Source organism: Daucus carota, chromosome 1, assembly GCF_001625215.2.
Source record: "Daucus carota subsp. sativus chromosome 1, DH1 v3.0, whole genome shotgun sequence".
Classification (NCBI taxonomy): Eukaryota; Viridiplantae; Streptophyta; class Magnoliopsida; order Apiales; family Apiaceae; genus Daucus; species Daucus carota.
This window is the reverse complement of record NC_030381.2, coordinates 40,628,234-40,654,687: the sequence shown is the minus strand read 5'-3', so window position 1 is coordinate 40,654,687 and position 26,454 is coordinate 40,628,234. Positions and strand designations below refer to the sequence as shown.

At 33.7% G+C, this 26,454-nt stretch overlaps 4 protein-coding genes and 2 non-coding genes across 6 annotated transcripts; all 6 read right to left on the bottom strand.

The window, feature by feature from the left end:
• Positions 1 to 1,750: 1,750 nt before the first annotated feature.
• Positions 1,751 to 2,648, bottom strand: LOC108193870 (uncharacterized). The gene has a single exon (XM_017360711.2). It carries the CDS (start codon positions 2,533 to 2,535, stop codon positions 1,882 to 1,884), a length of 654 nt encoding a protein of 217 aa, XP_017216200.1. The 5' UTR covers positions 2,536 to 2,648; the 3' UTR covers positions 1,751 to 1,881.
• Positions 2,649 to 5,124: 2,476 nt separating this feature from the next.
• LOC108222704 (phytochrome A1) lies at positions 5,125 to 9,207 on the bottom strand. The gene is made up of 4 exons (XM_064086466.1): positions 7,167 to 9,207; positions 6,016 to 6,847; positions 5,639 to 5,935; positions 5,125 to 5,515 (listed from the first exon to the last, which is right to left on the bottom strand). Exons 1-4 carry the CDS (start codon positions 9,205 to 9,207, stop codon positions 5,308 to 5,310), a joined length of 3,378 nt encoding a protein of 1,125 aa, XP_063942536.1. The 3' UTR covers positions 5,125 to 5,307.
• Positions 9,208 to 16,548: 7,341 nt separating this feature from the next.
• On the bottom strand, positions 16,549 to 18,190 carry LOC108206521 (large ribosomal subunit protein P3). The gene is made up of 2 exons (XM_017376854.2): positions 17,845 to 18,190; positions 16,549 to 16,835 (listed from the first exon to the last, which is right to left on the bottom strand). Exons 1-2 carry the CDS (start codon positions 18,043 to 18,045, stop codon positions 16,671 to 16,673), a joined length of 366 nt encoding a protein of 121 aa, XP_017232343.1. The 5' UTR covers positions 18,046 to 18,190; the 3' UTR covers positions 16,549 to 16,670.
• LOC135149979 (small nucleolar RNA Z159/U59) lies at positions 17,442 to 17,518 on the bottom strand. Its single transcript, XR_010288334.1, has one exon. It is a non-coding gene; the product is annotated as a small nucleolar RNA Z159/U59 (small nucleolar RNA).
• Positions 17,590 to 17,670, bottom strand: LOC135149976 (small nucleolar RNA Z159/U59). The gene has a single exon (XR_010288331.1). It is a non-coding gene; the product is annotated as a small nucleolar RNA Z159/U59 (small nucleolar RNA).
• Positions 18,191 to 18,893: 703 nt separating the features above from the next.
• On the bottom strand, positions 18,894 to 25,253 carry LOC108205661 (signal recognition particle 14 kDa protein). Its single transcript, XM_017375667.2, has 5 exons — positions 25,240 to 25,253; positions 23,384 to 23,502; positions 22,362 to 22,455; positions 22,104 to 22,213; positions 18,894 to 19,398 (listed from the first exon to the last, which is right to left on the bottom strand). Exons 2-5 carry the CDS (start codon positions 23,384 to 23,386, stop codon positions 19,234 to 19,236), a joined length of 372 nt encoding a protein of 123 aa, XP_017231156.1. The 5' UTR covers positions 23,387 to 23,502; positions 25,240 to 25,253; the 3' UTR covers positions 18,894 to 19,233.
• Positions 25,254 to 26,454: the final 1,201 nt, after the last annotated feature.

Below are 26,454 nucleotides of genomic sequence, written 5' to 3'. Positions count from 1 at the left end.
GGTTAAAGCACCTAAACATAGGGTTGAACATTCTGTTGATAAACCGGATTCGGGATAGATACAACTGGAATGCTCAGCTCGTTTAAGTTTTGACCGTTGGTTTGGTTAATCGAAAATTAGGTTATGATTTTTTATATATTTCGGTATTTCTGTTTTTTTTTATCAAATAAACAGAAAAACTCAAATTATAGAAAGGAAAATGTTGGTCATTTCAAAAATTGTTCACAATTTTTTTTTTTTTTTTATCAAATATTAGTTGGTATCGGTTCTACTCATAGTAATGAGAGATCTTTTTGATGCGTACAAACCAATTGATTAAAGTAATTTTTTTGTCTAAAATAAATTAGTTGGCTGTTATGTCATTTTGAATTTTTTTTTGGATATATAGTATTACTTTGATCGAAATGGATCATAAATAAAATTGTTATAAATATTTATATTATATATGGCAAATATATGTATAACAATCCTAATTCAATTTATCTAACTGGTGAGGAATGGTATGTAGTATTCGATTTTTATATTTTATGAAATGTTGTTCTATAGTTTTTCATGCAGTTGATTTTCAAGGAATTTGGGCTGTAGAATACTTGTGGATCTTGATATATTAGTTAGTAACTTGGGTTGTGAATCATAATTTAATTTTTTGTTGGTAGCTTGTGATACTGATAATTTTAACGATAGTTTGTTATTTTTAGTGTTGTCTCTTTTTTTTATTTGGTACTATTTTTTTAACTATCTTAAAAAATTAATTTTTGATATCGATATTCAGTTTTAATTAAAATATTAAATTCAGTTTGATAAATCAGCAAATATTATTCCTGTTACTTAATATAAGTTTTGAGCAAAACTTATGCTGGAATTTATGGTTACAATTTTTATAAAAGCCAAGCAAATTATGCGATGACATAAGAAAGTTAATTAAAATATAGGAAAGATAAAATACCGTTTTAATGATCAAGTAATGAGTTAGAATACAAGGAAAAAATGTGTAATAACATAATGGACACAAGTTGCTTAACACGATAAAGAATTAGGAAATGAATAATATACAATCAATCATGTAAGACTTGGTTACTTCACAAAAATATGATGCGACAATATAAAAGAAAACGAAACGAAGGGTTGCTAACCATTGTCCTCCACTTTTTATCGAGTTGTGAGGGACAGACAAAAATCTTATTTACCCGAAAAGCCTTACGCTTAAACACCGTAGACAACAAAGTGATAATGTGTGTTCTAGTTTCTAGTTAGCCTTTTCTTTATCAGATAACTTGCTTGATTCACAAACTTGGCTTGACATAAAGTAATTGTTCTCTGGCCTCTGAGAATGCTCTTGTAATCTCTACCCTTCCACCCTCATGGCCTTATTTCTTATTTGGGAATGACTATTTCAAGGTTACGTAAGGAATGATTTATGCATCAAGTGAGAATGGGGTTCCCATCTCATACATGTGCCTAATCCAAACACTAAGACATGATTTATGATTCTGATGTTAACCGGACTTATTAACCATGAACCAAATACCGCCATAATAAACACTCACAAAGATACATAGCAGCGGAGCATGATCTGTTGGTAGTGGCGGAACCAAGATTACAAAATATCCTACCAAAATCATATTTATGTTCATATTCTAAAATATTTAACATATTAACTTGTTCAAATTAACCAGGCTAGAGTAAATTTTTGGAGGTCAAACCGATGCTGCAGACACTTTATGATTCATAATATCGTCAAAATTGGAACTACACAAACAAAAAATATGGCACTATTAACGAATCAAGGAACAACAAAAATATAACAACATGAGTTTCAAAGTATGTAACAGAGATAAAACATCTAAAGCAAAGGAAACAAGAAATACTAATAGGAGTAAACTATACTTTGGTTTTGTACTGACATGTCTGCTGCTCAATGCTCCTGCTCTGAACACTAATCTTAAGATCACACGCGCTATCCGACACAACATGTACATTAAACAGCTTCAGTATCCTCACCCTCCCTTTGATTCTTGTACTCGTGGACAGCGGCAGGCTCCCTGATCCGAGCAGCACCGAGTACAAATCAGGATCAGCGAGCAGCCGATCAGCCATTACGGTGAGCGTGAGGTTCAGAGGAGTGGAGCCATCGCGCTTTATCTTGCCAGGCGGAATGGGAACATTTCCAATGACCTGGTCTTTGAACTTAAGAGACGCGGACGTGTTGGTGTACCTGAAGGCCACTTTGTTGGGGTTCTTGACGAGGATGTTTACGTCGAGAGTGACGTTGAGGTGGATCTCCAGAGGGAGAGGGTTTAGTTTGAAGTTGAAAGCTTGGAGAGTTAGTGAGTTTATGGTAGTTGTGGGACGCTTGGGTTTGAAAACTGTGAAGGCTAGGATGACTATGATTATGATTATTAAGAGGAGGATTAGGCCTGTTAATGCGAGGCATATGCAGATTGGTCTTGTTTTTGATTTTGGCTTTCGAGAGTGGTGGACGTCGTTTATTTGATTGTGGTGAGCTTTGGATTCTTCTGCTCCTGCCATTTCCATCTCTCTAGTGATGCTGGTAATACTATTGTTCTTGTGTGGTCACTCCTGTCTTTATTTATTTCATATTTTTCCATTTTGATTTCCTTTGCTATCCATGTCGTGGGCTGCTGACACTGAAGGGGGGACAGATATATGAAATGATATGTATTAGACTTCTATAAATTAACAATAATCTCTTGATCCGATGATGGTATAATCATTAGAGTTTAATTTTTCTTCGATGCATAAAATTTTCAAAGATAAAAAATCATGAGGTACTGTTGGCCTCACTATTGCAATTTAAAATTTTAGTATTTCAAATACCAAGATATGAAAAAAATGTTCCGAATATCACTTATTTAACGCTATATCGTGTAGCGTTCTCGATATTAATCGAAAACACTACTTCATGTAGCAATTTTTTGATTAAAAGAACAAAACGCTGCACGATGTATGTAGCGTTTCGCTCAAGTTAAAAACATAGAATGTTGTCGTTTTGATGGGGTTAAAAGAACAAAACACGACACGATCTAGTGTTTACTTCTAAAATTAAAAATACTCGATTATCCGATATTAATAAATGATATTTGAGTTCACCTATATTATTTTGCACATCATTTATGTAAATTGTGTGGAGCCTTTTCCCAAAATCATGGCACACAAATACTCCATTAGAAATTCAACAAAGGTGTAGGATGACAGCACACAATATACTCCATGTAGTACCGGCGATAGCCATATGACTTATTCTGCAGAGTGATAGTTACTCGTATCCAATTTATGCACCAATTTGGCCCATACATGGTTACATACACACTCATAATCAAACTTCACCAGTATAATTGTAGTATTAGCCCCTTAAATAAAATGGAGTGAATGGGTGCAAGTAGTAAAAAATAACAAACATATAAATCATAAATGTATGGGAAGAGGAATAAGTCAATAAAGGAGAAGTGACACGAAATGAATGCTAACACGGAAACAGTTGGGGGTTGTGATGTCTCAATTTTGTGTAATGTCAACAAATTTAAATACTACCCACATATAACTCTAATAGGTCCTGTTCCTTGACAACCGGTTGTTAGATAAGGGTTATCTAACACACTGTACGGGGGCCGTTAGATCTATATTTCAAAGGCCCAGATCCAATCTGAGATTTTAATGTATCCGCTATAAAAAACCGCGGATAGGGAAAACTCCCTTCCGCGGTAAATAACCGCGGATAGGGAGTTTTCCCTTCCGCGGAAAATAACCGCGGATACATTAAAAACCCAAAATTGAATCTGAGCCCTTGGAATATAAATCCAACGGCCCCCGTACAGTGTGTTAGATAACCCTTATCTAACACGCGGTTGCTGTGGAACAGGACCCAACTCTAATACTCCTTGTAAATAGTAAACCCATCCTCTTAGTCGTCTTCGGCAATAAAATTGAAGCAATGGGGAAGGTAGGTAGATGGAGGAGTGATGCAGTCGTAATTAAAGCTCTACTTAGTGTGTGGCCGCTTCAGCTGTTGGCAGTTGCCTCTTTATTCCTCTTCATGCATGCTTCTGTGTCCACATGCTTTCCCCGTCTCGTTTTTTTAGTTTTAAAGTAACTTAAAACTAAAGTGCATTGATTGTATAGTTTTAAAATTTATTTTTTTAAAGTGCATTGATTGTATAGTTTTAAAATTTATTTTTTTAGTTTTTTTTTGTAAATGAAAATTTCATATTTAAATTCTTATTTACAAAAATAAATTTTAAAAACAAGTAATGTAGCTATGCGGTTAATAGATTTGAAAGTACGTGACCGAAATTAACGAGCTCATCTAATTTGGGATGGAGGGAGTATTTAATAAATTTCGGGTTTTAGTTGACATATTCACCTAAGCTCCTCGTACAAGATTCCAGATTGTGTAAAAGTTCCTGGATATTACTCAGTGGCTGGTCTAGGTCAAATCCGTGTCATTGGTCATTCCATTTGTGATTTGTTTGAGAGCAAACATAACCACCACGACACTCAATACGGGTCTTCTGTCTTGGCTTTGTTTGTGACAATGATCAATTCACTAGCAACGCATACATACACTCTGGTTGCTCAAACAAACCTTTATAAATTGGACCAAAAACTTTGAGCTAGTTTGGCCAATCATATAATTGTGATTTATGATTTAATGAAACTTAATGTGATAAATTGAAAGTTTAGAATGTTTTTTTGAGTAATTTTGATTTATTTATGACTTATGAATTATTTAATATATAATATTATAATAAAAATAGAAGTGATGTATGGATAAGCGATAAATCATGACGTCATTTTCATAAAAAGAAATTTTAAATACCTCAAACTAAATCAAAGTTAGATTCTAACTTATTTTTAATTTTAAGTCAAATTCTAACTTCAAACTTCTTATACAAAAATACATTTTCCAATTTAAAATGATTTAAAACCCAGATAAACCGACTGACTTGGTGGCAAACCAACATGCCCCTCTTGTATATTAAAGAGTGGGTTTGGACTGCGTTAGGGTAGATGGGCTTAGTTGTAGCCCATGATATCATGTGCACTCAAAACTCTGTACTACAACTTAACAATGCATTGCTGCTGTTGGGGATAAAGTAAGTTCGCAACTAGAAACATTTATACACCCAGAAGCAGTTGAAAAGTAACAAGAACATAAACACGAATCGTTCCAAAGGAAAACATAAGTGCACAACAGTAAATACGAGTCTTACATCGCATCACACACAAACACTCCGACTCCCCATCATCATCATCAGCAGCAGCAAGCACAAACCATATATTGCATTCTCATATATCAGACTGGACAGCTCCCGCAAATTTGGCAGATATGATCCACACAGATCTACCATCCTCTCTCGAGTATCCAACATCTCCGTTCATGACTTTCCATATCTTTCTGCTAACAAACAGGCTCATGCCATCCTCAGATTTAGCACCACTTCCCAACATCTGCTTCATCAAGTCTTCTGGTATCTCGCATCCATCATGTGTTATTCTGGACCGCAGAATGCAACTAGTTAAGTTCAATAGCTAATGTCCTCAAATAAGTTACCTTACCACGAGGCGGATATAAGAGTAACAAAGACATACTGTTTTTGCAAATAACTTTTTTTTATACCTGAGCTCGAAATTCACTGCAGGTTGAACAGAGTCCTCTGAATTAGTATTGTTGATCAAACGAGCTGACACGCCTAGTTGCCCACCGTAGGGTGCAAGGCCAACACAGGTTGACATGAAATCTGCAAGGACTTGTTGGAGCCGCAGTGCGTCTCCATATAATTTCACAGACATTATATCATCCGCATAATCATTAACCATACGAATGTTCTTTTCCATGATTCTCCTCATAACTTGACTCATAGAGGCCACAAACACTTCATGGAGTTTGAACTCTGACACTTGTAGCTTTACGTACCTGCAAAAGTTTAGCTCAAACATGATTGCTAATTGAGGAAATGTAAATGAAACAATAACAGATTCTTAAGCTGTGTATACCCGTCAATCATGCTATCAATATCTGTGTGATCAAGAATTTCGCTAAGCTGAAGCTGGCATTTATGAAGACTTTTTTTGTGCTCTTCATTCAAATCGATTCCTTCCAACATCTTCCCGGTATATAAAATCCCTGATACAGAACTGTTTACTTGCTGCTTAAAATAAGCTATTGTTTCCTTTGTTTTGTCTGTTGTGTGATCTGTCATCCGTTGAAATTGATACACCTGCATCAACTTTGGACTTGCTAGCTGCAAGAAGCAAAAGGTACCAGTAGCTTCACCCTCTGCATTCAACCTTCTATTTGTGCGGAGCAGACATTCTATATACCTTCCACTCCGTGCAAAAAATCCAAAGCTAATACTTTCAGATTCTTGACAATAGCGAGCAGTTTTGAGTGCAATACCAAGATTCACCAAAGCCTCTTCATTTTTGAGCCTGCACAATGGTGCACGGGTCCCGAAAACCTCCCCCAGAAGCATCTTGCCTACAACCTCTTCTCTACCCCATCCTGATAACTCTGTCATAGCTTGGTTCCACTCAACACAATTACAAAATTCATCTGGGCCAAATATTGGGGGGTTCAATGACCTTATATTTTGCATAATAGCTTTATAGCCAGTTTCTCTTCTAATAAATTTGTCTACAATAATGTTTTCACTTGTTATATTATTTGTCACAAAGCACAAGTGAACAACATGGCCAAGAAGATCTCTGATGGCGAAAACATTTACTCGTAAGATAGCTGGACCATAACGTGTTCGGTGTCCATAGGTTTTAATTATGAACCGGAAATTTTTCGCTTCTTTCCCTGACAGAGAAAAGATAGTAGGTAATTAGAACTATGTCTAGTAATAGGAACAGAATGTGCCAACAAAATTATCAAGCAAAGGACTGAAGCAGCTCCTATTATCTTATTTTTTTGGTTGTTGTGTAACAGATGGTTTATGCGAAACGTATGTTTCTTTTGCTGATATGTTTGCAGGATAGGTTGTCAAGTAACTTATAAAAAAAATGTTCCTTTAGAGTCAATTGAATTGATAGATTAGAAGCTATAGCATTTTGATCAAGATATCATAAAGATGCTATATATATAGGCACATTGTTAGATCCCTTGCAAATTGAAAATTAAAAAAAAAATTGTAAAATTTTACCTTGCAGCGCAAGCCCTAGTACCCTTTTCACTGTATCAACTGAACTTTCTTCTATGAGCCTGAGCAAATTTTCCCCTATGGCTGCACTAGTATCAAGACCAGTTAATTCACCAAGTTTTGTGTTCCATCCATTAACCAGCCCTTCTGGATCTACTGACAATATTGGCACCATCGCTTTCTCCATCAGTTGGAGCATCCTGGCAATAAGTGTTTGATTTTGCATCCCTTGAACGTTTAAGGATTGAAGTTTTATCTGGATTGCAGTGGCACTTGGAACCTTGTTTTCACCATGGTTTAACGAGTTCCATAACGCAAGTTGCAAGGAGTGGATTGCACTTATCTCAATGTCCTTCCAAGGTGCACTTCTGGCTTTCACAACTTCCTTAAAAGCTTTAAAAGATGACCGAGGATGCATTTTACTGCCATCATCTATTTCACCAGGTTCATTCTTTGCACCACCCCAATTCAGAACTGCATCAGTGTGATTTCTGAACCAGAAAAGCACACATTTTGAAGATATCCTCACTGCTGCCATCCCACATATGCCATCCGAAACAGAAAGATGCCCTGGGAACACTGAACCACACAAGCTATCCGTTATAAAACCTGCAGAATCTGGATGAAGCACGCTGATCCATGTCAGTATATCATACATCTTAAAGTCACTCGGGGTGACTCCCATTTTATAAAACTTATTTTCATAGTATAAGACTGCGCCATCACATTTAATAAGATCCATCATATTTGGGCATCGTGACACAATACCAAGGGGAGTTTCATGCAATAGCTTATCACACAACAGAGTTTGAGTGTGCATGATGGAATTTTCAAGAATAAGGCTTTCCAGTCCTGTCTGCTCGCTGATATGCACTGCAAAAACTTTTGCCAGCAAATGGCATGCATTTCGGAGGAATATGGAAACATATTTCGGGGTGGTGTTATGACACACAACTAGTCCCCAAAGTTTTTTGCCCTTCCACCCTGGTAAGCTAGAAGTATCAAATTCTTCTTTACCCAATTCATTGACTACAACTGCCATTACTAGAGAAGCAAGCGAATTCATGTTTTGCATATAAAGTTGATGGCAGCTGTGAGGACCCCTTAAAGTTGAACTAATCAAGACGACATCAAGTTGTAAATTTTCATCTTTCACTACCTTCACAAGCTTTGCACGACAATCATAGATCATACGGACCATATTTTTCATGTAGAGAAAGCGAGCTACCTGAGGAATATCTGTGGCGGGGTAATGCAATCCCAGATAAGGTTCAAGGCCTGGCTTCGTGATCTCAGCTACCACTTCTCCATGTTCATCTTCATGAAATTTATAGGCCATCACCCTGTCATAACCGGTGATTTCAAATATCTCTTCAACCATCGCAGAACAAAGTTTTTGCATGTTCCCTCTAGGCAAACACTGCAACCTCTTAATTCCTTTCTGTGCAAGCATATATGAATTAACTGGCCCAGCAACACTTACAGGGTCTTCCATAGTATTCACCGGCTCAAAGTCAATGATAAAAGCGTGTGCTACTGCGTGAACCACTGCATAAAAACTTCTTCCAGAGGTTTTCAAACGGACTAATATGGGATTAAAATGGACGGGATCTTTAGAGCTGAAAGCTCTATGCAGGATAACTATTCCAGGAGCATCAAAAAAGGTTCTCAGATCCGCGCCAAAGTGAAGAGCAATATTGCCACCGAGACTTGAAACATCATCAGAAGGCATTGTCAGCATTTCAGGAGCATTCTCACTGAATGCAATCACTTTCAATGTTCTCGGATCCAGGGCTAACATACAACCAAATGGCTGGATCATTTCACCTTTTTGCATGTAACGTCGGTGAGCAGATTTTAGATCCCCGTCTTGAGTTTGTCGACTAGCAAGAACTTGCTGCGTAGCATAAGCTGAACTTGCATAGTCAAATGAACTACCAGATGCATCAAAGTAATCATCTAGGTTCGCATCTGCTACTATTTGAATAGCCTGAGGACTTATTTTTGTCATGTCGGAGAACTGGTCATGACTAGAAGATGACATTTCTGAAAATGAAAAATTATCAGCCAATGGCTCAACAATCATACCAATTCATGTTTCTTGCATGAACAAGCACCAGTAGCCCCTCCCACCCAGCCACCTTTACTATTTTGCTAACATTGTTATGATTTAGTTTTACTTGAATCAGTTCCAGAAAAAACAAGACCATAAATACACTTATCTATATCAATTTTATATTATTACTATCTATATGTATTGTTTTGTAATAATTTTTTGAGAAAATTATGTATGTAGAAAAATATTTAAGAATATATCCGGATACAAGAACTAAAAACAAAAATTATCTAGGAGCCAGAGTCAAATATTTTGTTAGAGCATCTTTGATAGGTAAAATGGTTAGTCATAATCATTAGTTATATTGGGAGTGTTACAGATTTTACATATCTTCTAAAATTGTATATGCCAAATAAATAATATAGCTAATAGTTTTATAGCCTTGAAAACGCTCTTAGTCACCTCCCGGTCCAGAACTATAATTTTTTTAATTTTAAAATATCATATAACATAAACATATTCAAAATTTATAAATTTTTAAATACACGGTCATAAAACACATCAAGCATGTGTTACTAAATAGATGAGACAATAATTATTAAATTTGAAGAGCTAAAACAATAAAAATATATAAATATGAGAAATGAATTAATACAAGTTCAGTTTTTAGAGATGATCCATTGAACTACAGAGAAAAATGATATTACATAATCAAAATATTTATACTAAATATAACCTATAAAAGATAGAAATAAATTTAATAAATATAATAAATAAAAACATCCTCATAAACATTTTTTTATGATTTGATATTTATATTTTTGATCATTGGTAACTAGTAATCCATTTTCAAATTTAACATACTTATATCTCTTTTATTCGTTATTAAAGAACAAAATTTAAAGTATGTTAAAGGATACACGTGTTCAGTTCAGTTATAATTGTATGTGAATTTATCTTTAAATAATTCAAATCATCCTAGTAGAGGAGTAATTAGACAAACTTTTGTTTAGTTCCCGTGGATTATAACTTAAAAATGGACATTAGCATATTAAATTACTTAATCATAAACTATGAATTATAACATAAAAATAGAAATAGACATATTAGATTATAAACAGTATTCACAGATTACAAAAATCCATCTGATTGTGCACATTAATCTAAGAACAAAATTTGTGTTAATCATAGATATATTTCATTTAAAGATATACATGTATGCACACAAACAATAGTAGTAAGATAACAATACCTTCTTAATCTTCTTAATCACCGGATGAAACTAGGTCTTTCTGTTTAATGAACACACAAGATTCTTTTGGTAGTCGAAAACAAGATCAACTCGGAAAGAATAGCCTGTTCTCAATATGAACTATCCAACAAGTATACAAATATAACTAGCTAAACTGATCCTGAGGCGGTGAAAAAATATATAATAAGAGCAGTGTAGAATGTGAATCAAACATCCATGATACGTGTACAATGTCCGGACTCTTGAAAGCCGCTTGAAAAAATGTACAAGAACACGTGTCAAGCTTTAAAATTTACAGTTGTCCAACTGTACAGGCAATTATAATTTTTATCAAAAAAAAAACTTATATTTAGGCAAGAAATTACATACACACAACATATGTGAATTTTCTCACAGAACATAAGTATACACAAACACTTCAGTTTTAAATAGTAACTATATACAATAGAGCCAATGATTTTTACATAAAAAACCAAAATATATTATAGTCAATGATTTTTGAAAAAAAAGAAGAACTTAACAATACAATAAGATATATAAAGATATAATGTACGTTATTTTTGAAAAATATACTCAATTTTATATTTTTTTTGCATATATAATAATATTCTTTAAAATAATTATAAAATATTATCTTTTAAATATTTTTATAAATTTATTATGTTGCAACCAAATACAATCAAATGTAACCAAAATCAACATTTGATTCGGTCGTCAACAACTCCAGTTTTGTTCAATAAAAATTTGGTTGGATTCCTTTTGGTTGCAGATATATCAAGTTATATTGCAGACAATATTTTCAATCACAAATATTTTTAAAATATACTAAAATTACAAAGAACTTAAGAAAACATAATAGTTCTGATAAATTTCTTAAAATTATTATTATTTGAAAAATTAAAAATCATACTAAACTACCAATCATAAATGTAAATTTGTATGTTGAATATATAACTTAAGAAAACACACATATATAAATATTAATCTCGATGCAGAGAAACTTTTTTAACATTTATTTATTTGTTATTTATATTCAAATTTTAATTTATCATATTTATTTATACTCTTTACTCATTTACTCTTTTGGTTCTTTATATTGAGAGTTTATATTAGGGACGACAGAGTCGAACAAGCATTTTAATGATCCTATAAATTTTAAATTTATTAAAAAATATTAATAATAAATTATGAAATTATGTTATATATACACCTTAAAATACTTATCAAATATTAAAAAGAATTCTTAAATAAATGAGAGTGTCAGAGAGAATATTTTGTTTGAAGTATACATTTCAAATAAACTTACGTATATATTTGAATTAATATATTTTTTGTTAGGGGTTATTAGTTAGGTATATGAAAATAAAGTTATATATATACTTAAAATCTGTTCAAATAACAATACTTAAAATTTACTCGATTAAATAAGTTTTAAGATAAAACGAAATCCATAAATTGACTCAAATACCAACTTACCAACTAGTTATCGATGTCTTCAATATTTTTCCTCGGTTTATTAGCACATACTACATTATTGAATATCCACATAATTCCACTTTATTTGAAGCAAACTTTTAAATCAAAAATTAAAAGTACATAATATTTTGCATTTTCGTTAAATTTTATATTTAGCTACTTGATTTTGAAGTTTTTGTACACACACATATACATATACATACACACACACACATAGTAGTACTCCAATACAAACCAAATTAGCCTAAAAACTAAAAACCAGTTTCTGCTCAGTTTTTTATCACTATTCTTAACTACAAAAATCACTAAGTTGTACATAACATATTACTAATTTATATATAGCATATCTCGTGAATATAAATACACACACACATATACGCAACGTATATGACCATCATCTTCACCCGAACCGTAATAATGAACCTCTTACCATCATTACCAGATGATCTATGACTTGCCGCCATTGTCTACAATTACCAATTGTCACATACTCTTTACATTATAACTTACCAAAACTAACAATTAATTACCACCATCATACAACTTCTCTTACGCCTTCTTACCGCTAAGAACCACCCTATGACTCAAATTGATCATCTATAATCGATTACCAATAGTTTAGGTAAGTAGATTTTCTGAGTTTTGATGATAAAAATCGCTGTTTATATACTGTGTAAAAACAGTGATTATTGCAGTATATATTATTGATACCCGGAATTATAAATAGTGATAAGGAAACTGGTTTTTAGTTTGTATTTAAGAATTGGTTTGTATTTGATCACTAGCATATATATATATATATATATATATATGTGTGTGTGTGTGTGTGTGTGTGTGTGTGTGTGTGTGTGTGTGTGTGTAAAATCGCACTATACGGAGGAGAATGAACTTATATGGAGTTTTGGAGTTTAGCAGAGGGAACTTATATATGCATACAAAACAGATGTATCAATCTCATTATTTATTAAATTCTTATTTTGGTGAATCAAAAAAATAAGGTCTCATAATTTTCATGAAACAACGTTAAAAATTAATCATAATATCCAAACTGTTTCTACAGTGGAACCATATTCGTCTAAAGTGATTCTATAGTGGAACCAAATTCAAAAATCAAATTTCTTGTTTAGATTGTATATTTGTATGTTTTAAATTGTTTGTGCATGTTCTATATGATTAGTATTTTTTATTGGAATCAAACTTTATGTTATGAATAATTTTAAAATTATTAATGAGATTTTAAAATAAAACCAAATGATTTTCTACGAGACTCTATGTAAGATGGTTCTCTATAAAAAAACACACGCACACACACATATGCGCTAGTGATCAAATACAAATTAACCCTCTAAAAATCTCTTATTTTACACTATCTACTAACTCCATTTTCATCACTTTCAGCAACCCCACTTTCAGCAACCCCACTTTCACTCTCACCTCCCCCTCCCCTAAACTCATCACTGCTTCCACCTTGATCTTACTTCATCTGACTACCCATCCCCATCCCAACCACCACAATATTACCCCTCCTATCAGCCCCCCGATGAGCAAAGTTGCTGCAGAATTCGGGATTTCCTCCTATATACTTTAGTGATTTTCGCTTTGCAAATTAGTAATTTTGCTGTATAAATTAATGATTATCACTTTAAAAATTGGTGAAACAACGAGTATAGAACCTGGTGACAGTGCAAATTGTGTTTGCATCTGCTTGGATGGGTTGAGACATAGGGGGTTTGTGGTCGAAAGGTGGGACGTCGGAGGTGGTGAGTTCTTGGGATTCGGAGGCGCGGCGTACGGTGCTTGACATGAGGGAGACAATGGGATGGGGTTGTGGTTTCAGACGACATAGTTTTGCTGGAGGTTGGCAGCAAGAGCTGTGATATCGGTGACCGGGGGTTATGTTTAACGAGGTGAGGTCTAGTTAAATTAAGAATGAGTAGGTGTGTATAGATTAAAGCGTACGCAGGTGACTAGGAAGTGTAACATGGAAGTCTAGTGTTGGTGTTTTCCATGGCGGACATGGAGTTGTCGGAAGTGGAGGCAGAGCCGGAAACGATGGAGGTGGAGGTGAGGTTGTTGGAAGATTTAGCGATATCCTGTTTAGAATTTTGTGATATTCCAATTGAGTTTTTAGTTTGTAGAATAAGGAGGTTTTTAGTTGAGTAAGACTACACACACACACACACACAGAGAGAGATACACACACACACACACACACACACATACATACATATAGGGTCTTGCTCTGGGGAGAACCCCAGATTAACATGAGATATGAGATATAATCTTGACCACTCATTTAAAAATTCCATCTACATCCGTCACCACTCATTATCTTTATCCACATCATCACCCCCGCCATTATCTTCTCCAAATTCCGGTCATCGCCAACACCGCATCCGGCCACCAGTAGCTGAAAATCAACACCAACAGAAGAAATCACCGATCTGAAAAAATTATCATAAACGGACTGCCGTACAACTACCACCTCCAGCCATTATGCCGGCCACCACTCCGACACAACCTGCAAATCATCAAGATTGTACCAAAATCACCATATTCAAGCGAAGATCACCAATATCAAACAAAACCATTCAATATATATAGTATCGTGGACCAACATCTTCGTTATTCAATGTTTCTTCACCATTCAATGTTTAAATCTAATGGTTATTATTAATCTTATTTTATTTTTTTTAAAAAAATATGTTTAAAGACTACATGTTAGATATACACATCCCTTAATTGTTAGGTCGCGCAACACTTGTAACTCCACATTAGTATGATATTGTTCGCTCTGAGTCGTGGCCAAGGCCACACGAATTTATTTTTGGGATCCTCCTAAAAGGCCTCATACTAATGGAGTTCTTTGGTTGCTTATATTCAAGACAAATTTTCTTTATCTTTACGATATAGGATTTGGTTTGACACCCAATCAACAATCTCCCCCCAATCCAATAACCACCAATCTTATAACCTTTACACTGCTGCTACTCGTATGTGGTTCCTCATTTGCGGGACACATCGCTCGACCACCTTGTATGGAAGACTTTCGACACAAGCCATCCAAGACCTCCAATCGTACTTCTGGATAGTCTCCTACATCAGACAATTGTAGCCCGCAACCGCGGGATCAACTTCTTAACATAAAATCTGATACCACTTATTTGGCCGCGCAACATCCGTTAACTCCATGTTAGCATGATATTGTCCAATCTGGGCTGTGGCCAAGTCCGCACGGATTTGTTTTTGGGCTCCTCCTGAAACTTGTTGGGTCACGCAACACCAGTTAACTCGATATTAGTATGATATATATTGTCTGCTCTGGGCCGTGGTCAAGCCCGCACAGATGTGTTTTTGGGCTCTTCTCAAATAGCCTTACACTAATGGAGTTCTCTGACTGCTTATATTTAAGACAAATCTTCTTTATCTTTCCGATGTTGGATTTGGGTTGACACCCATTCAACCTTTAGTCCAATAACCATTAATCTTGTGACCCTTATATTGCCGCTATTTATCTATGGTTCCTCATCCTACGGGACACCCCGCCCGACCCCCTTAGTTAGGAAGAATTTCGACACAAATCGTTCAAGACCTCCGACAGTTTCTAGAGAGCCTTCCACATCACAAAACTACAGCCTGCAATCCCGGGATCAATTTTTTAACCACCGGCTCTGATGCCACTTGTTGCGTCGCACAACACCCATTAACTCCACATTAGTATGATATTGTCTGCTGTGGTTGTGGCCATGCCTACATAGATTTGTTTTTAGACTCCTCACAAAAGCTCTCATACTAATGAAGTTCTTTGACTACTTATATTAAAGACAAATCTTTTTTATTTTTTTGTATGAGACTTGGGTTGAAATCCACTCAAAATTAACATATTTTGATACTTCGCCTTGAACGCTTTTTGTCATTTTTGTCTGTTTTAACATATTTCGGTGAAAATTAAAAGGATGAAATACACTTATGAATTAATTAAAATATATTGTTAGGCTCTTAAATCTATGTTGTCTTTTTAATTTATCATATTGCTAGGTCAAAATAGATGAAAACATGCCAAAAAGATTCTAAAATATGATGCTACAATATGTTAAAAAAATGTATTGTGCAATTATCTAAATTTTGAGTAATAATTGTAAATTTATCATTTTTACTTATTCCGCTTAGTGACAACTTAATCTGTTTAATTTTAAAAAATGATTAATTACCCGCTTAGTATCAAATCATGGCGTTTTAGATACCTCGCTTAATATCAAATCATAACATTTTCGATACTGATTCTTCATGGACCGTCACTTAAACGGCCACTTAAGCGGCCGTTTTAGGACCAGGTACACAACAAAGTGAGCCTCATTTGTTGTTGGTACATGGTAGCGGTAGCGGTTCAAGAGAACGGGGCGCCAGAATAGCCAAGCCAAGTGAACAATTGATCTGTGGTATAACAATATATTTTCTGGTTTAGCAAAACAAAGTGATTCTTTCACTTTTCCTCAATCCATAGAACGGAATTACGAAAATCACCCCCTTGGCCCAACCCCACAAGACAATGGATGCATTTCACAAAACATTAAGTTCCGAAAATTGCGACAAACTAGTAGTTAATAAGAATTCATTTCATTACATCCTTAAAGAAATATAAAGTTTTAGTCTTTTAAGGCTTTTGAAAAAAGCATCCACAAAAAACAATATAACTAAATTCTCATGCAACTGGAGAAACACACTAATCATCAAAGAGTGAGAATCCAAGGTCTTCATCTTCGCTCTCCTCTTTCTCTGCTTTTTTCTCCTCCGCTGGAGCTGCTGCCTCAGCAGCGGGTGCGGCTCCTCCAGAAGCTGCAGCAGCTACCCCACCGCCACCAACAAGAGCAGCACCACCAACAATTACCTGTATAACAATCATTCTTATAAGCAATGGACCAACCTATACATATTAAATACTTGTGATGTCCCCCCAGAAGACAAATGCAAGTAACATTCTTTACAACTTTGTTACACTAATCATCCAGATCCATGCTTTTCATGGTTAGATGAGCAAAAAAAAAATTCTTTATATGTAGCTCCCTATTATCATAGCAAACTTTAGGAGAATCACATTTTCTTCTTTATGTGTGATCCTTTGTATACCTACATCTTTTAGAGCTGAGTGAATATGAAAATTCCATAAAATATTTATCCAAAAAGAAGAGTAACATATATTGCAACATAAAATGTATTATCAAGTAATACAAATCACATAAGTTTTTAGCAAAGATTGGACCCTATAAACAAGCAGCAACATGAAATGAATCTGCACTACTGTAATCAAGCTATAATATTTTGTGTGAATTGGTCAGGTGCACAAAAAAGGATAGATTGTCCTTCATTAGTAACTTGTAAATCATGCAAGGGTAAAGTAAAATTTCTATCGACATATTATGATATGAAGCATACATTGCATTCTGTTGCACAACATACATAATTATTTATGAATAGACATGATCTGTTAAACGTAGTCTCTTCAGTTCAGGTCTCCAGAACTTTCAGCATATATTAATTCAGAAAATTCATACGGTAATCATCCTTAGAGACTTGCGTTATTAGCTATCGGAAACTAATCAAAAATAAAACCATTTCAATCAAAAAACAACACACATATATAAGCCTCTTCAGTTCAGGTCTCCAAATTCTTCCTCATTGAGTTTCTCGGAAGAACGAAAGTATTTGAAATCATCATTAGAAGCAATAATCATGTATTATTAATACATTACATATTATTATCCGGCTAAATCACATCTACAATCATTTACCCAACAACAAACAACACAAAGCACAATCATCAAAACACAATTAGAGTTCTCAACAAATGAATATGAATAATAAAAACAATAGAACTAAGATGAAAGCATAAATCGGACCTGAAAAACAGCGGAATTAGGGCAAACAAAGGAGAATGAGGACTGAACGCCGCCGCTAGAGTCGGTTGACAAAACGGTCTGAACAAGCTTCCTCTGAAGCTCGTAGGTGGAGGCAGCAGAAGCTTCGAGATCTCCTTCCTTGTGTTGCTTTCCGGTCCATTCGCCGCCTGAGCTCCGGCACACAAATGTATACACTCCCATCTTTTATATGCTGAGAGGCGGCTTTGCAAGTAATGGAGTGAGTTTATGTACAGAGATTGTATGTGTGATTATATATATGCTCAAGCGGGGATGGGGAACCCTAGTTTATTTTGGGTACGGGCCGGGAGCCCTTTCTCATTTGGGCCACGATCAATATTTTTTTTCATTTAAAGTATTTTTATTTTTATTCACCAGGATATAGTAAAAACTAACCGGATTACGAGCATTTTTATCAAATTTATGTAACATCAATTTTTTTTAATATTCGTAATCATGACTTTTCGTAATAATAATATATTGCTTCTTCATTTCCTTAAAAAGGTTAGTGGATACGTCTGTCTCGTTCATAAATATTTGTATATTTTAGTTGCATGGTTGGAAAGTTGTATCATAAAAAAATTAGTGTTTTGACGGATATGATTCAACAAAATTATTTATTAAAAAATAAAAAGTAACATAAATTAATATAAATATTTATTAGGATTCTGGCTAATTTTATACAAAAAATAATTTGAATATAATATATTATAATAGAAAAAAATATTTTAGGGCTGAGTCGGTTCGGTTAACTGAATACTGAACCGAAATTACGGAAATATTTCGGTTCTTAGAGGCCACCTGAGGTAGAAGAGCAAGTTCAAGAAACAGCTAAATTGCCTCCAACCAAAGAAAGCCAAATCATCATACACCCCTTCTATGAATTTCTTTGAGGAGCCGAACAACCTATAGACTAATCGTTTAGTGCTCTTTTTCTTACATTTTGTTAAACGATCCACTAATCGTGTAGCTCACCACATGGCTAGAACTGCACGAATCAATTGCTAATTGTATTTTTCTGGGACTTGAAGTTCCGGCAAATATATTGTCAAATAGATGGCTATGGCTTAAGAAATGAAAATTCAGTTCAAAAAACAAAAACAGAGAAAAGTTCTACGGAGCTACGTTTCATCTTTTACACCATCCTACACTGTTGATGGACGGTATCAAATATCTGATGGCAAGATTGCAGGCTCTTGCCAAACCCAAACCCTTGTCTTAATGAAATTAAACTATAGTTTGTAGCTAAAGGGGATACATTCTGTAAAACTTGTAGCATAAGGTGATACACTTAAATGTGATGTCCGCTAGGCTTTTGATCTCATCTTAGATTGGATGTCCAAAAGAATGAAAATTTGGGGAAAAAAAAACTTAAGTCTTCTTAGAAGGGCCCTTCTTTGAGCCACCACCTTGTTTTTTGTCCACCTCCAAAGATTTTCTCTTGTCTTTCCTCTCCCTTTTCTTCAGGGCAGTCATGCGTGCCTTTAAGATTGTTGCATAAGAAGCCTGAAAGCGTTGATGATCCTTTGCACCAACCTATTCAATCAAATAAACCAGTTCTTAAGGAGATACGCAATGAAAAATATATATATAGTACATGCTAAGTAATTGTATGTAAAGATCATGAAAAATGGATATGAATCTCACTAATTAATTGTAAAAGCAAAATCAAGCACATATTGCTAGAAACTAACAGGTACACAAATCCACCTGATATACTCTAGGTTAGTGCAATCAAAGTTTAACATCAAGGTCACTAGTTTCCCAATGTGTAACAAATTTTCACCAAATATATGACATTCTAAGAAAGAGTTTGCATCAAACGATGATTTTAAGATACCATAAAACTGCATGTTTATAAAGAAAGTAATGGCAAGTAGACACGTGATAAAATTTAAAACATGTGTACAATTCGAGTTTGACATCTTGGACGAACACAAATATTTGGAGAACTAGGTAACTTGATGTATTTGCAAGAGAATATTGTACTTTGCATCCCTATACTTTCTTCACTCTTACCCATATATATCTTACAATTAGACAGCCAGAATTGCCAATATATTGAAGCGGCATCTTTATTCTCTTTTACGAATTAGCATTTATAAATGTTCACAGCATACAATAGCGCAGGTTTTGTGGTCACTTACCATTTCACCGCCTACTCTGTTTCTTCATAAGAAGCAATATCAGCATAACCCAACTCATACTAAACCCTACTAAAACCTTATTTCATTTACTAATCTTCTCAACTCAATTTACATTGCAATTAATAGAACTTTTCCTCATTTCATTTTGGCCCCTATATCTTACAGAATTAGTTGAGAACAAATAATAAATAAACCATTACTACGACAAGCAAGCCTAAACCAACTACATTCCCCACTTGTATTAGCCCACAGATCCGGACTATAACAGAAAGAACTTGGAGAAGTAGAAAAGGGAATAAATATGGTGATAATTTGATTCTGTCATCAGGCAAGTAGAGCTTTTGGACTTTTTCATTCTAATAAGTGTGCCACTAACATAAAGAGGCAACCAGCTTCATCCTGCCTTCAAGTTCCAACATATTCATTTATCTGTTCCCCTCTTCCCAATTCTTTTGCCTTGCTTCTTCAGACCTGCTCAGCTGTGCAAGAGGATGTGTGTGTTCTATATTGGTGCTCGGTACCGTTTGGATACTTAAAGGATGTGTGTGATAAACCTTGATTGCTTGACGAATAAAGAAACTCGTGGAAATGAAAATACTGAAATATAGACATAATTTTAAGACATACTAGCGTCAAATAGAATATTTCAGGATCAGAACACTCCTTTTACAGACTATATTTCAAAATATACTATTCTCAAGAGTAAAGCTTACTGTCTTTAACATTCAAAATTTGCTTAATCCTTTATTTAATGGACTTATACATACAAGAGGACAGAAGCTGCATAATTGTGTAGGAAACACTGTCATGTATACAATTTCAATGTGGATACATACCAAGGGTAAATTCTTGTGCACATAGACTTCATGTAAGCAAAAACATACTAGCTCGTCCTATTACATTTAAACATCTATTGAGATGTTTAATATTATATGCATCTCATTTCAATGTGGTGCACACACACCTTGCACCTACTTTGTGCCTTGTTGCCTCTTGCAACTTAGTAATACAAGTAGTTATTTCCCCAAGTGCACAAGGCTGGTGTGAGGATTTCAAGGTTTCGCAATTCTACTTTTCAGTCTTTCACAATCTCTACGTAAATCCCAAGGGAACTATTTTGCAAGTGTAACTGAAGTGTGAGCTAGCATGCCGCGCAATACCTTTAAAATAAGACTAAACAAATCAAAGGCTAAACGTCCTTTCGGGATTACGAGCTGTAAATTCATTTGTTTCTAGACGCTGCAGCAGCATCAGTGGAGAACGATGAAGGAGATAGAGTGGTGAAATATACAGTAAGTTCCAGTGGGCTAGGAATGTGAATTTGCAAAGCTATCACAAACAACAGGGATGAAGGAGCATGTGGTGATAGTCCTTTGTTTCTTGGGAAAGTCAGGTTCTAATTATGGCTTGGTTGATGTGGAAGAAAAAAGGGTAGAGTTAGGAATAGAGAATGAAAGAGTTCACTAACTAGGATAGAGAAGCTATGGAAGAGTGTAAATACAAAGAAAACCCACAGCCTTGCGCATAACCTGGAACACAGCTCTTGTTCCGCATCGTACAATCCATCATAACAGCAAGATTTTTTTTTATCTCAAGTGCACCGTCAGATTAAAATATCTATTCTCAAAGTATCCCTCAAATTCCATATGCACTGCCTACTCATAAGAAGTGAAAACAAACATGGGCATGTATTCTTCCCTTGTTAGCTATATATACAAACCCACATACAATTTGGAGTTAATTTGAACATATAATAGAAAAATCATAACTTTTTTACCTCAAACATATTGCACGACTAACACCAATTACTGTAGTCCAAAGTTGAATACAGATATTAAGTCATGTTTAATGGAGTGACAATACAGTATCAATCATTTACTCATTTTTTACTCTGGGAATGTATTCCACAGCCAGAAAAGTAACAGTTACACATGCACCTAGATTCAATTAAATATTTTATGCACAAGATAACAACATAATACATCTCTTAATACGAAAATATATAAATGAGCATATATACAGGTAAATCAGAAAGTAAGATAACATTTATTCAGCAAACAATCATATATCTGAGAGGTTGTTTAATGGTATTACCAAAGTGGAGATGTTCTTCTTTCCATCAGATGCCCGAACAAGACACTTGTGCTCAATTGCTTCTTCTGCTGATATCAATTTATTCAGTTGAGCCTTGGATTTATCAGATGCTGTGAACAAGACATAAAAGCATATATCAATATTAGAATATATAAAATTTGGCTCAACTCCTCAAGTTAAATGAGAAAAAAAAGGTATAGGGACGGAAAGATGTAAATAAATGAATCAGGGAGCAAAAAGAATTGAGGAGACAACTACATCGTTTTAAAGTGACCCAAACTGAACCCTGCTCAGTATTGCGCTCAAACATGCTTGTAAGTTCATTAAGAAACGGATCTAGTTGAAGACGAACCTTGCAAAACCAACAAAGATAGCATTTAGTACACTGAAAAGACATGTAGCAGCGGATCATGCCATAGTTTAGTGAAACAGGCATGCACCGAACTCCTTGAATCGGAAATTAACACATAACTGCTACTTAAGATTCCAAATCATAACTAACCACACTTAATCCAGACTATTATGCTTTGTATAACAAAATTGTTTGAACTTAAAATCAAAACACAGAAAGAAATCAAAAAACTGAATATAACACAACACCATGCTCACTAGTAATGTCAAGTATGAACAAATGACCTGTCAAAAAAAGGTATGAACAAAGGCATAACACGTAAGTGGAAACACACGGACAAGCCATTGGGTATGGGAACCTGTACAATCCATGACTAGTGCCATATATAATTTTGACAAAAATTGTTCATTAACCGACATCTACACTCAGCTCCGGGAGGAAGATCACGGCCACATGCAGTACATATTAGTACTGGGTAATCTATCAAAGAGAAATCTAAGATATACCCCCCTGTCCCTAGTAAAAATCCAAAGTAAAACCTCACCTAAAACACCAGCTTCTTAAACGCCTAACCGCAGATCTGCACCCAGTATCCACAGCACAAAAATGCATATTCTATCATCCCCAACCACCAAAACAAAACCATACAACTCAATTGTAAATTATTATCAATTTAATCACAAAATTTACGCAAATCCGAAAACCACAAACAAAATTACTCCTCCATCAGTTAATCACAAGTTGATATCTACATTGTATCCGAAACACCCCACCTTGAATTCACAACTAAATCGCAATTACCCAAAATACCAATGCTAATCAATTTTTAAGCGTAAACACTGATTAATACTGAATGAACAAAAAGTAAGCTAGGGTTTAACAAATAGTAACATTAAATCGAAAGTAAGTTGCAAAAGATCAAACAAACCATGTCTAAAACTATCAAATTGGATTGAATCGGATCCGCTCGAATAACAACGACGGTGATTGGGGCTGCGAGTCTCTTACAGATTTTTATTACTCCTACACAGCTTTTATTAAAATCAAGAGTAAACTGCAAAACGTGTACCTGTAGTTTGCACAAACTTTAAAGTGTGTACCTGAAATAGCCGAGTTGCATATTGTGTACCCAAGGTTTCCGAAATGCTGCAACATGTGTACCTCACGTTAACAGCCGTTAACACTCTGTTAAGTTGCTTGTGAAGGGTGTGAAAGGTGGGTGGCCAAAGTGTAAGTTGGCAAGTGTCCATGCTCACAGCTCACGCCCTACTTCTCTTCTATATATTTTAATCATCAAATTGTTCTAAATATTTTAATCATCAAATTAATATAACTTTTTAATTCATCATATCTTTAAATGTGATTGTTTTGTGCTCCAATTAAAATAAATTTAATATAAATAAATCTAATATCGTTTAATATAATTTTTTGTCTCTAGGTCTAATTATCGATCGACAAAATTTTAATTTTTTCATTCTCAAGATAGAGATAGATGACCAAATAGCTTCAATTTAGAGATTAAAATTAAACTTTAATACATTTTATTAAAAATTATTAAACATAATTTCTCTAATACTTCAAATTTCAAAATATATATTTCATAATAAGAGTCGATCTTTTTTTTCAAATTATAATTTTAAATAATACTTTTGTTCAAAAATACAATTCTTATGAAAGAATAAGAAAGTGTAAAGCAAAATTTTTGAAACCAATATTTTTAAAATTTATTATATTCAATAATCATATTATGAAAAAGATTAAAAAATTTATTCCTTCCGTGTCACTCATTTCATTACAGTTTTTTTTAACTGCTTGAAACGTATTTTAAGATATATGTAAAATATAATCTCGGATTTATTTTATTTTTTTGTATAAAAGTTTAAATACTAAATTTTATTTCGATTTTTTTAATAATTTATAACTTTATACATTATAGCAGCATTAAATGTGTGTCGGGCCCTTCCCCTCGAATCCTTCACCTTCTCTGAAACTTGACAAATTAATCTAGATATATGAATTCTTTTAATTTAAATAAATTTATATAAGTAGATAGGCTTAGTCTTCAATTTTTTTATGCTAAATAGTAATATAAATACTCAAAATAATTAATGGCAATAAGTTTTGACAATTTTTTATGTTAAAAGATATACTTTATTTATATTCAATTAATTGATACAGAATTTTTCCGACAATTTTTTTTTAATATTCCGACTAATAATTTAATTTGTCATCCTTAAATCTCTATTTTAAATACTCCATTCGTCTCAATTTACGAGTCTCTTTTGCTTTTCGAGAAGTCAAATTGAATAATTTTTGACCAACTATTAACAAATATTTATTTATTATTTTAGAAAATAGAAAGTTATATATTAAAATAATCTAGATTTACTTTTTGATGATATTTTTTATAAAAAAATTTCAATTATATAATATATATAAATTTTAGTAATGTGATTTTGACTAGTCAAAATTCAAAAAGGATATGTATATTGAGACGGAGGGAGTATATGAATTTGCAGTAATGTTTTAAATTAATAACACAAAATATTAATTCTGAAAGTAAATTCCGAAAGTAAATGCGTGAACAAGTTTATGCGTGAATGAACGTTCAGTGAACTTAGTGGATAGTTTAACAGCAAACTTGACGGCAACATAACAGAAGTACACATATGATAGGAGAACCTAAAATTGAGGTACACATTTTGCATTATTGAAACTTTGGGTACACATTTTGCAATTTGTCCAAATTCAAGGTACACGATATGCAGTTTACTCTAAAATCAAAGGTAACTGTAGCTTGGCTCGTGGCTAAGAGGGGTGTATTGGATTCGGATTTTAAAGGATTTTTTTGCATTCATGAAATCCGAGGGTATTCGATTGGGATTGTTTGAAATCCATTAAAATCTTGAGGTATTCAATTGGGATTTTAAACTATGTCATAAAATCTGGTGGTATTCAATTAGGATTTTAAATTATGCTTTAAAATCCGATGGTATTCAATTGGGATTGTTTAAAATCCATTAAAATCTGATGGTATTCAAATGCTGATGGATTTTTTTTCATTTCATAAAATGATGGATTTTGTGGCATTCTTCAGTGTATTTTAAGTTTTTTGAAATCCCACCAAATTCAATGGGATTTTGAAACATTGTACCTAAATCCTATCAACTCTACGACATTTCATCAAGAATCCGCACAAAATCAAAATCCCATACAATCCATTAAAATCCATAGACTAAAAACAATGCATTAAAATCTCAATCGAATACACCCCCGTAAATATCAAATTAACGGGTTGCCATAGTTTTAGAATACGTATTTTTGACAGATGGGAAAATAGTTATATATATATTAAATGAGTGTTAATAAATATCTAAATGAATTAATTTTATATTCTACTTCAATCATTTAAAACTTGTAAATTTAATATATAAGATGATATGATTATGTTCTTTTCAAAAGAAAAAATGGCTATGTTTATATAAAGTATTTTATTGTTTGTTTATAATAATTGTTTATTTGAAATAAATATAAAAATATTTCTATTATAATAAATTTGAAGGTTTTTCAAAAATGTCCAAGGCTTAAAAGTTTTTTGCAAAAATACTGGAATGTTTTAAAAATATTTAGAAAAATAATATCTTCCAAATAAAAATTATAAAAATTCATTTTTCTGAATTTTTTTACAAAAATATGGTGGTTGCATTTGCAACCACATCTGCAACTGCTAGCAACTTTGTATGCAACCACAAATATAACTTAAAAAAATCCGTTGAAAATTATATTTAGTTGCATAATAAGTTAAAAGTTATTATAAAAGAATCGAAAAATAAGTGCATTTGCGGCCTGCGGGACCACTACTAATATTACAAAAACACATCAATTGAACGCAATCACAAAATCAATTAAAAACAATCACCAATATTTCTTTATTCATCTTTTTTTTATCTCTCTCTACCAACTCTATATCCTCCTCCCTCCCTGTACCCACAACAAATA

Excerpts from the sequence above, each read along its gene's own strand:
- LOC108193870 (XM_017360711.2), bottom strand. The coding sequence starts at position 2,535 with ATGGAAATGGCAGGAGCAGAAGAATCCAAAGCTCACCACAATCAAATA.
- LOC108222704 (XM_064086466.1), bottom strand. The coding sequence starts at position 9,207 with ATGTCATCTTCTAGTCATGACCAGTTCTCCGACATGACAAAAATAAGT. Across the intron at positions 5,936-6,015 it reads ATTGATAGCATGATTGACGG|GTACGTAAAGCTACAAGTGT; the intron begins GTATACACAGCT and ends AAACTTTTGCAG. Across the intron at positions 5,516-5,638 it reads GCAGTGAATTTCGAGCTCAG|AATAACACATGATGGATGCG; the intron begins GTATAAAAAAAA and ends TCTGCGGTCCAG.
- LOC108206521 (XM_017376854.2), bottom strand. The coding sequence starts at position 18,045 with ATGGGAGTGTATACATTTGTGTGCCGGAGCTCAGGCGGCGAATGGACC. Across the intron at positions 16,836-17,844 it reads CTAATTCCGCTGTTTTTCAG|GTAATTGTTGGTGGTGCTGC; the intron begins GTCCGATTTATG and ends ATTGTTATACAG.
- LOC108205661 (XM_017375667.2), bottom strand. Across the intron at positions 22,214-22,361 it reads TTGGGTCACTTTAAAACGAT|CATCTGATAAATCCAAGGCT; the intron begins GTAGTTGTCTCC and ends TCTTGTTCACAG. Across the intron at positions 19,399-22,103 it reads AGAAGAACATCTCCACTTTG|GTTGGTGCAAAGGATCATCA; the intron begins GTAATACCATTA and ends TTGATTGAATAG.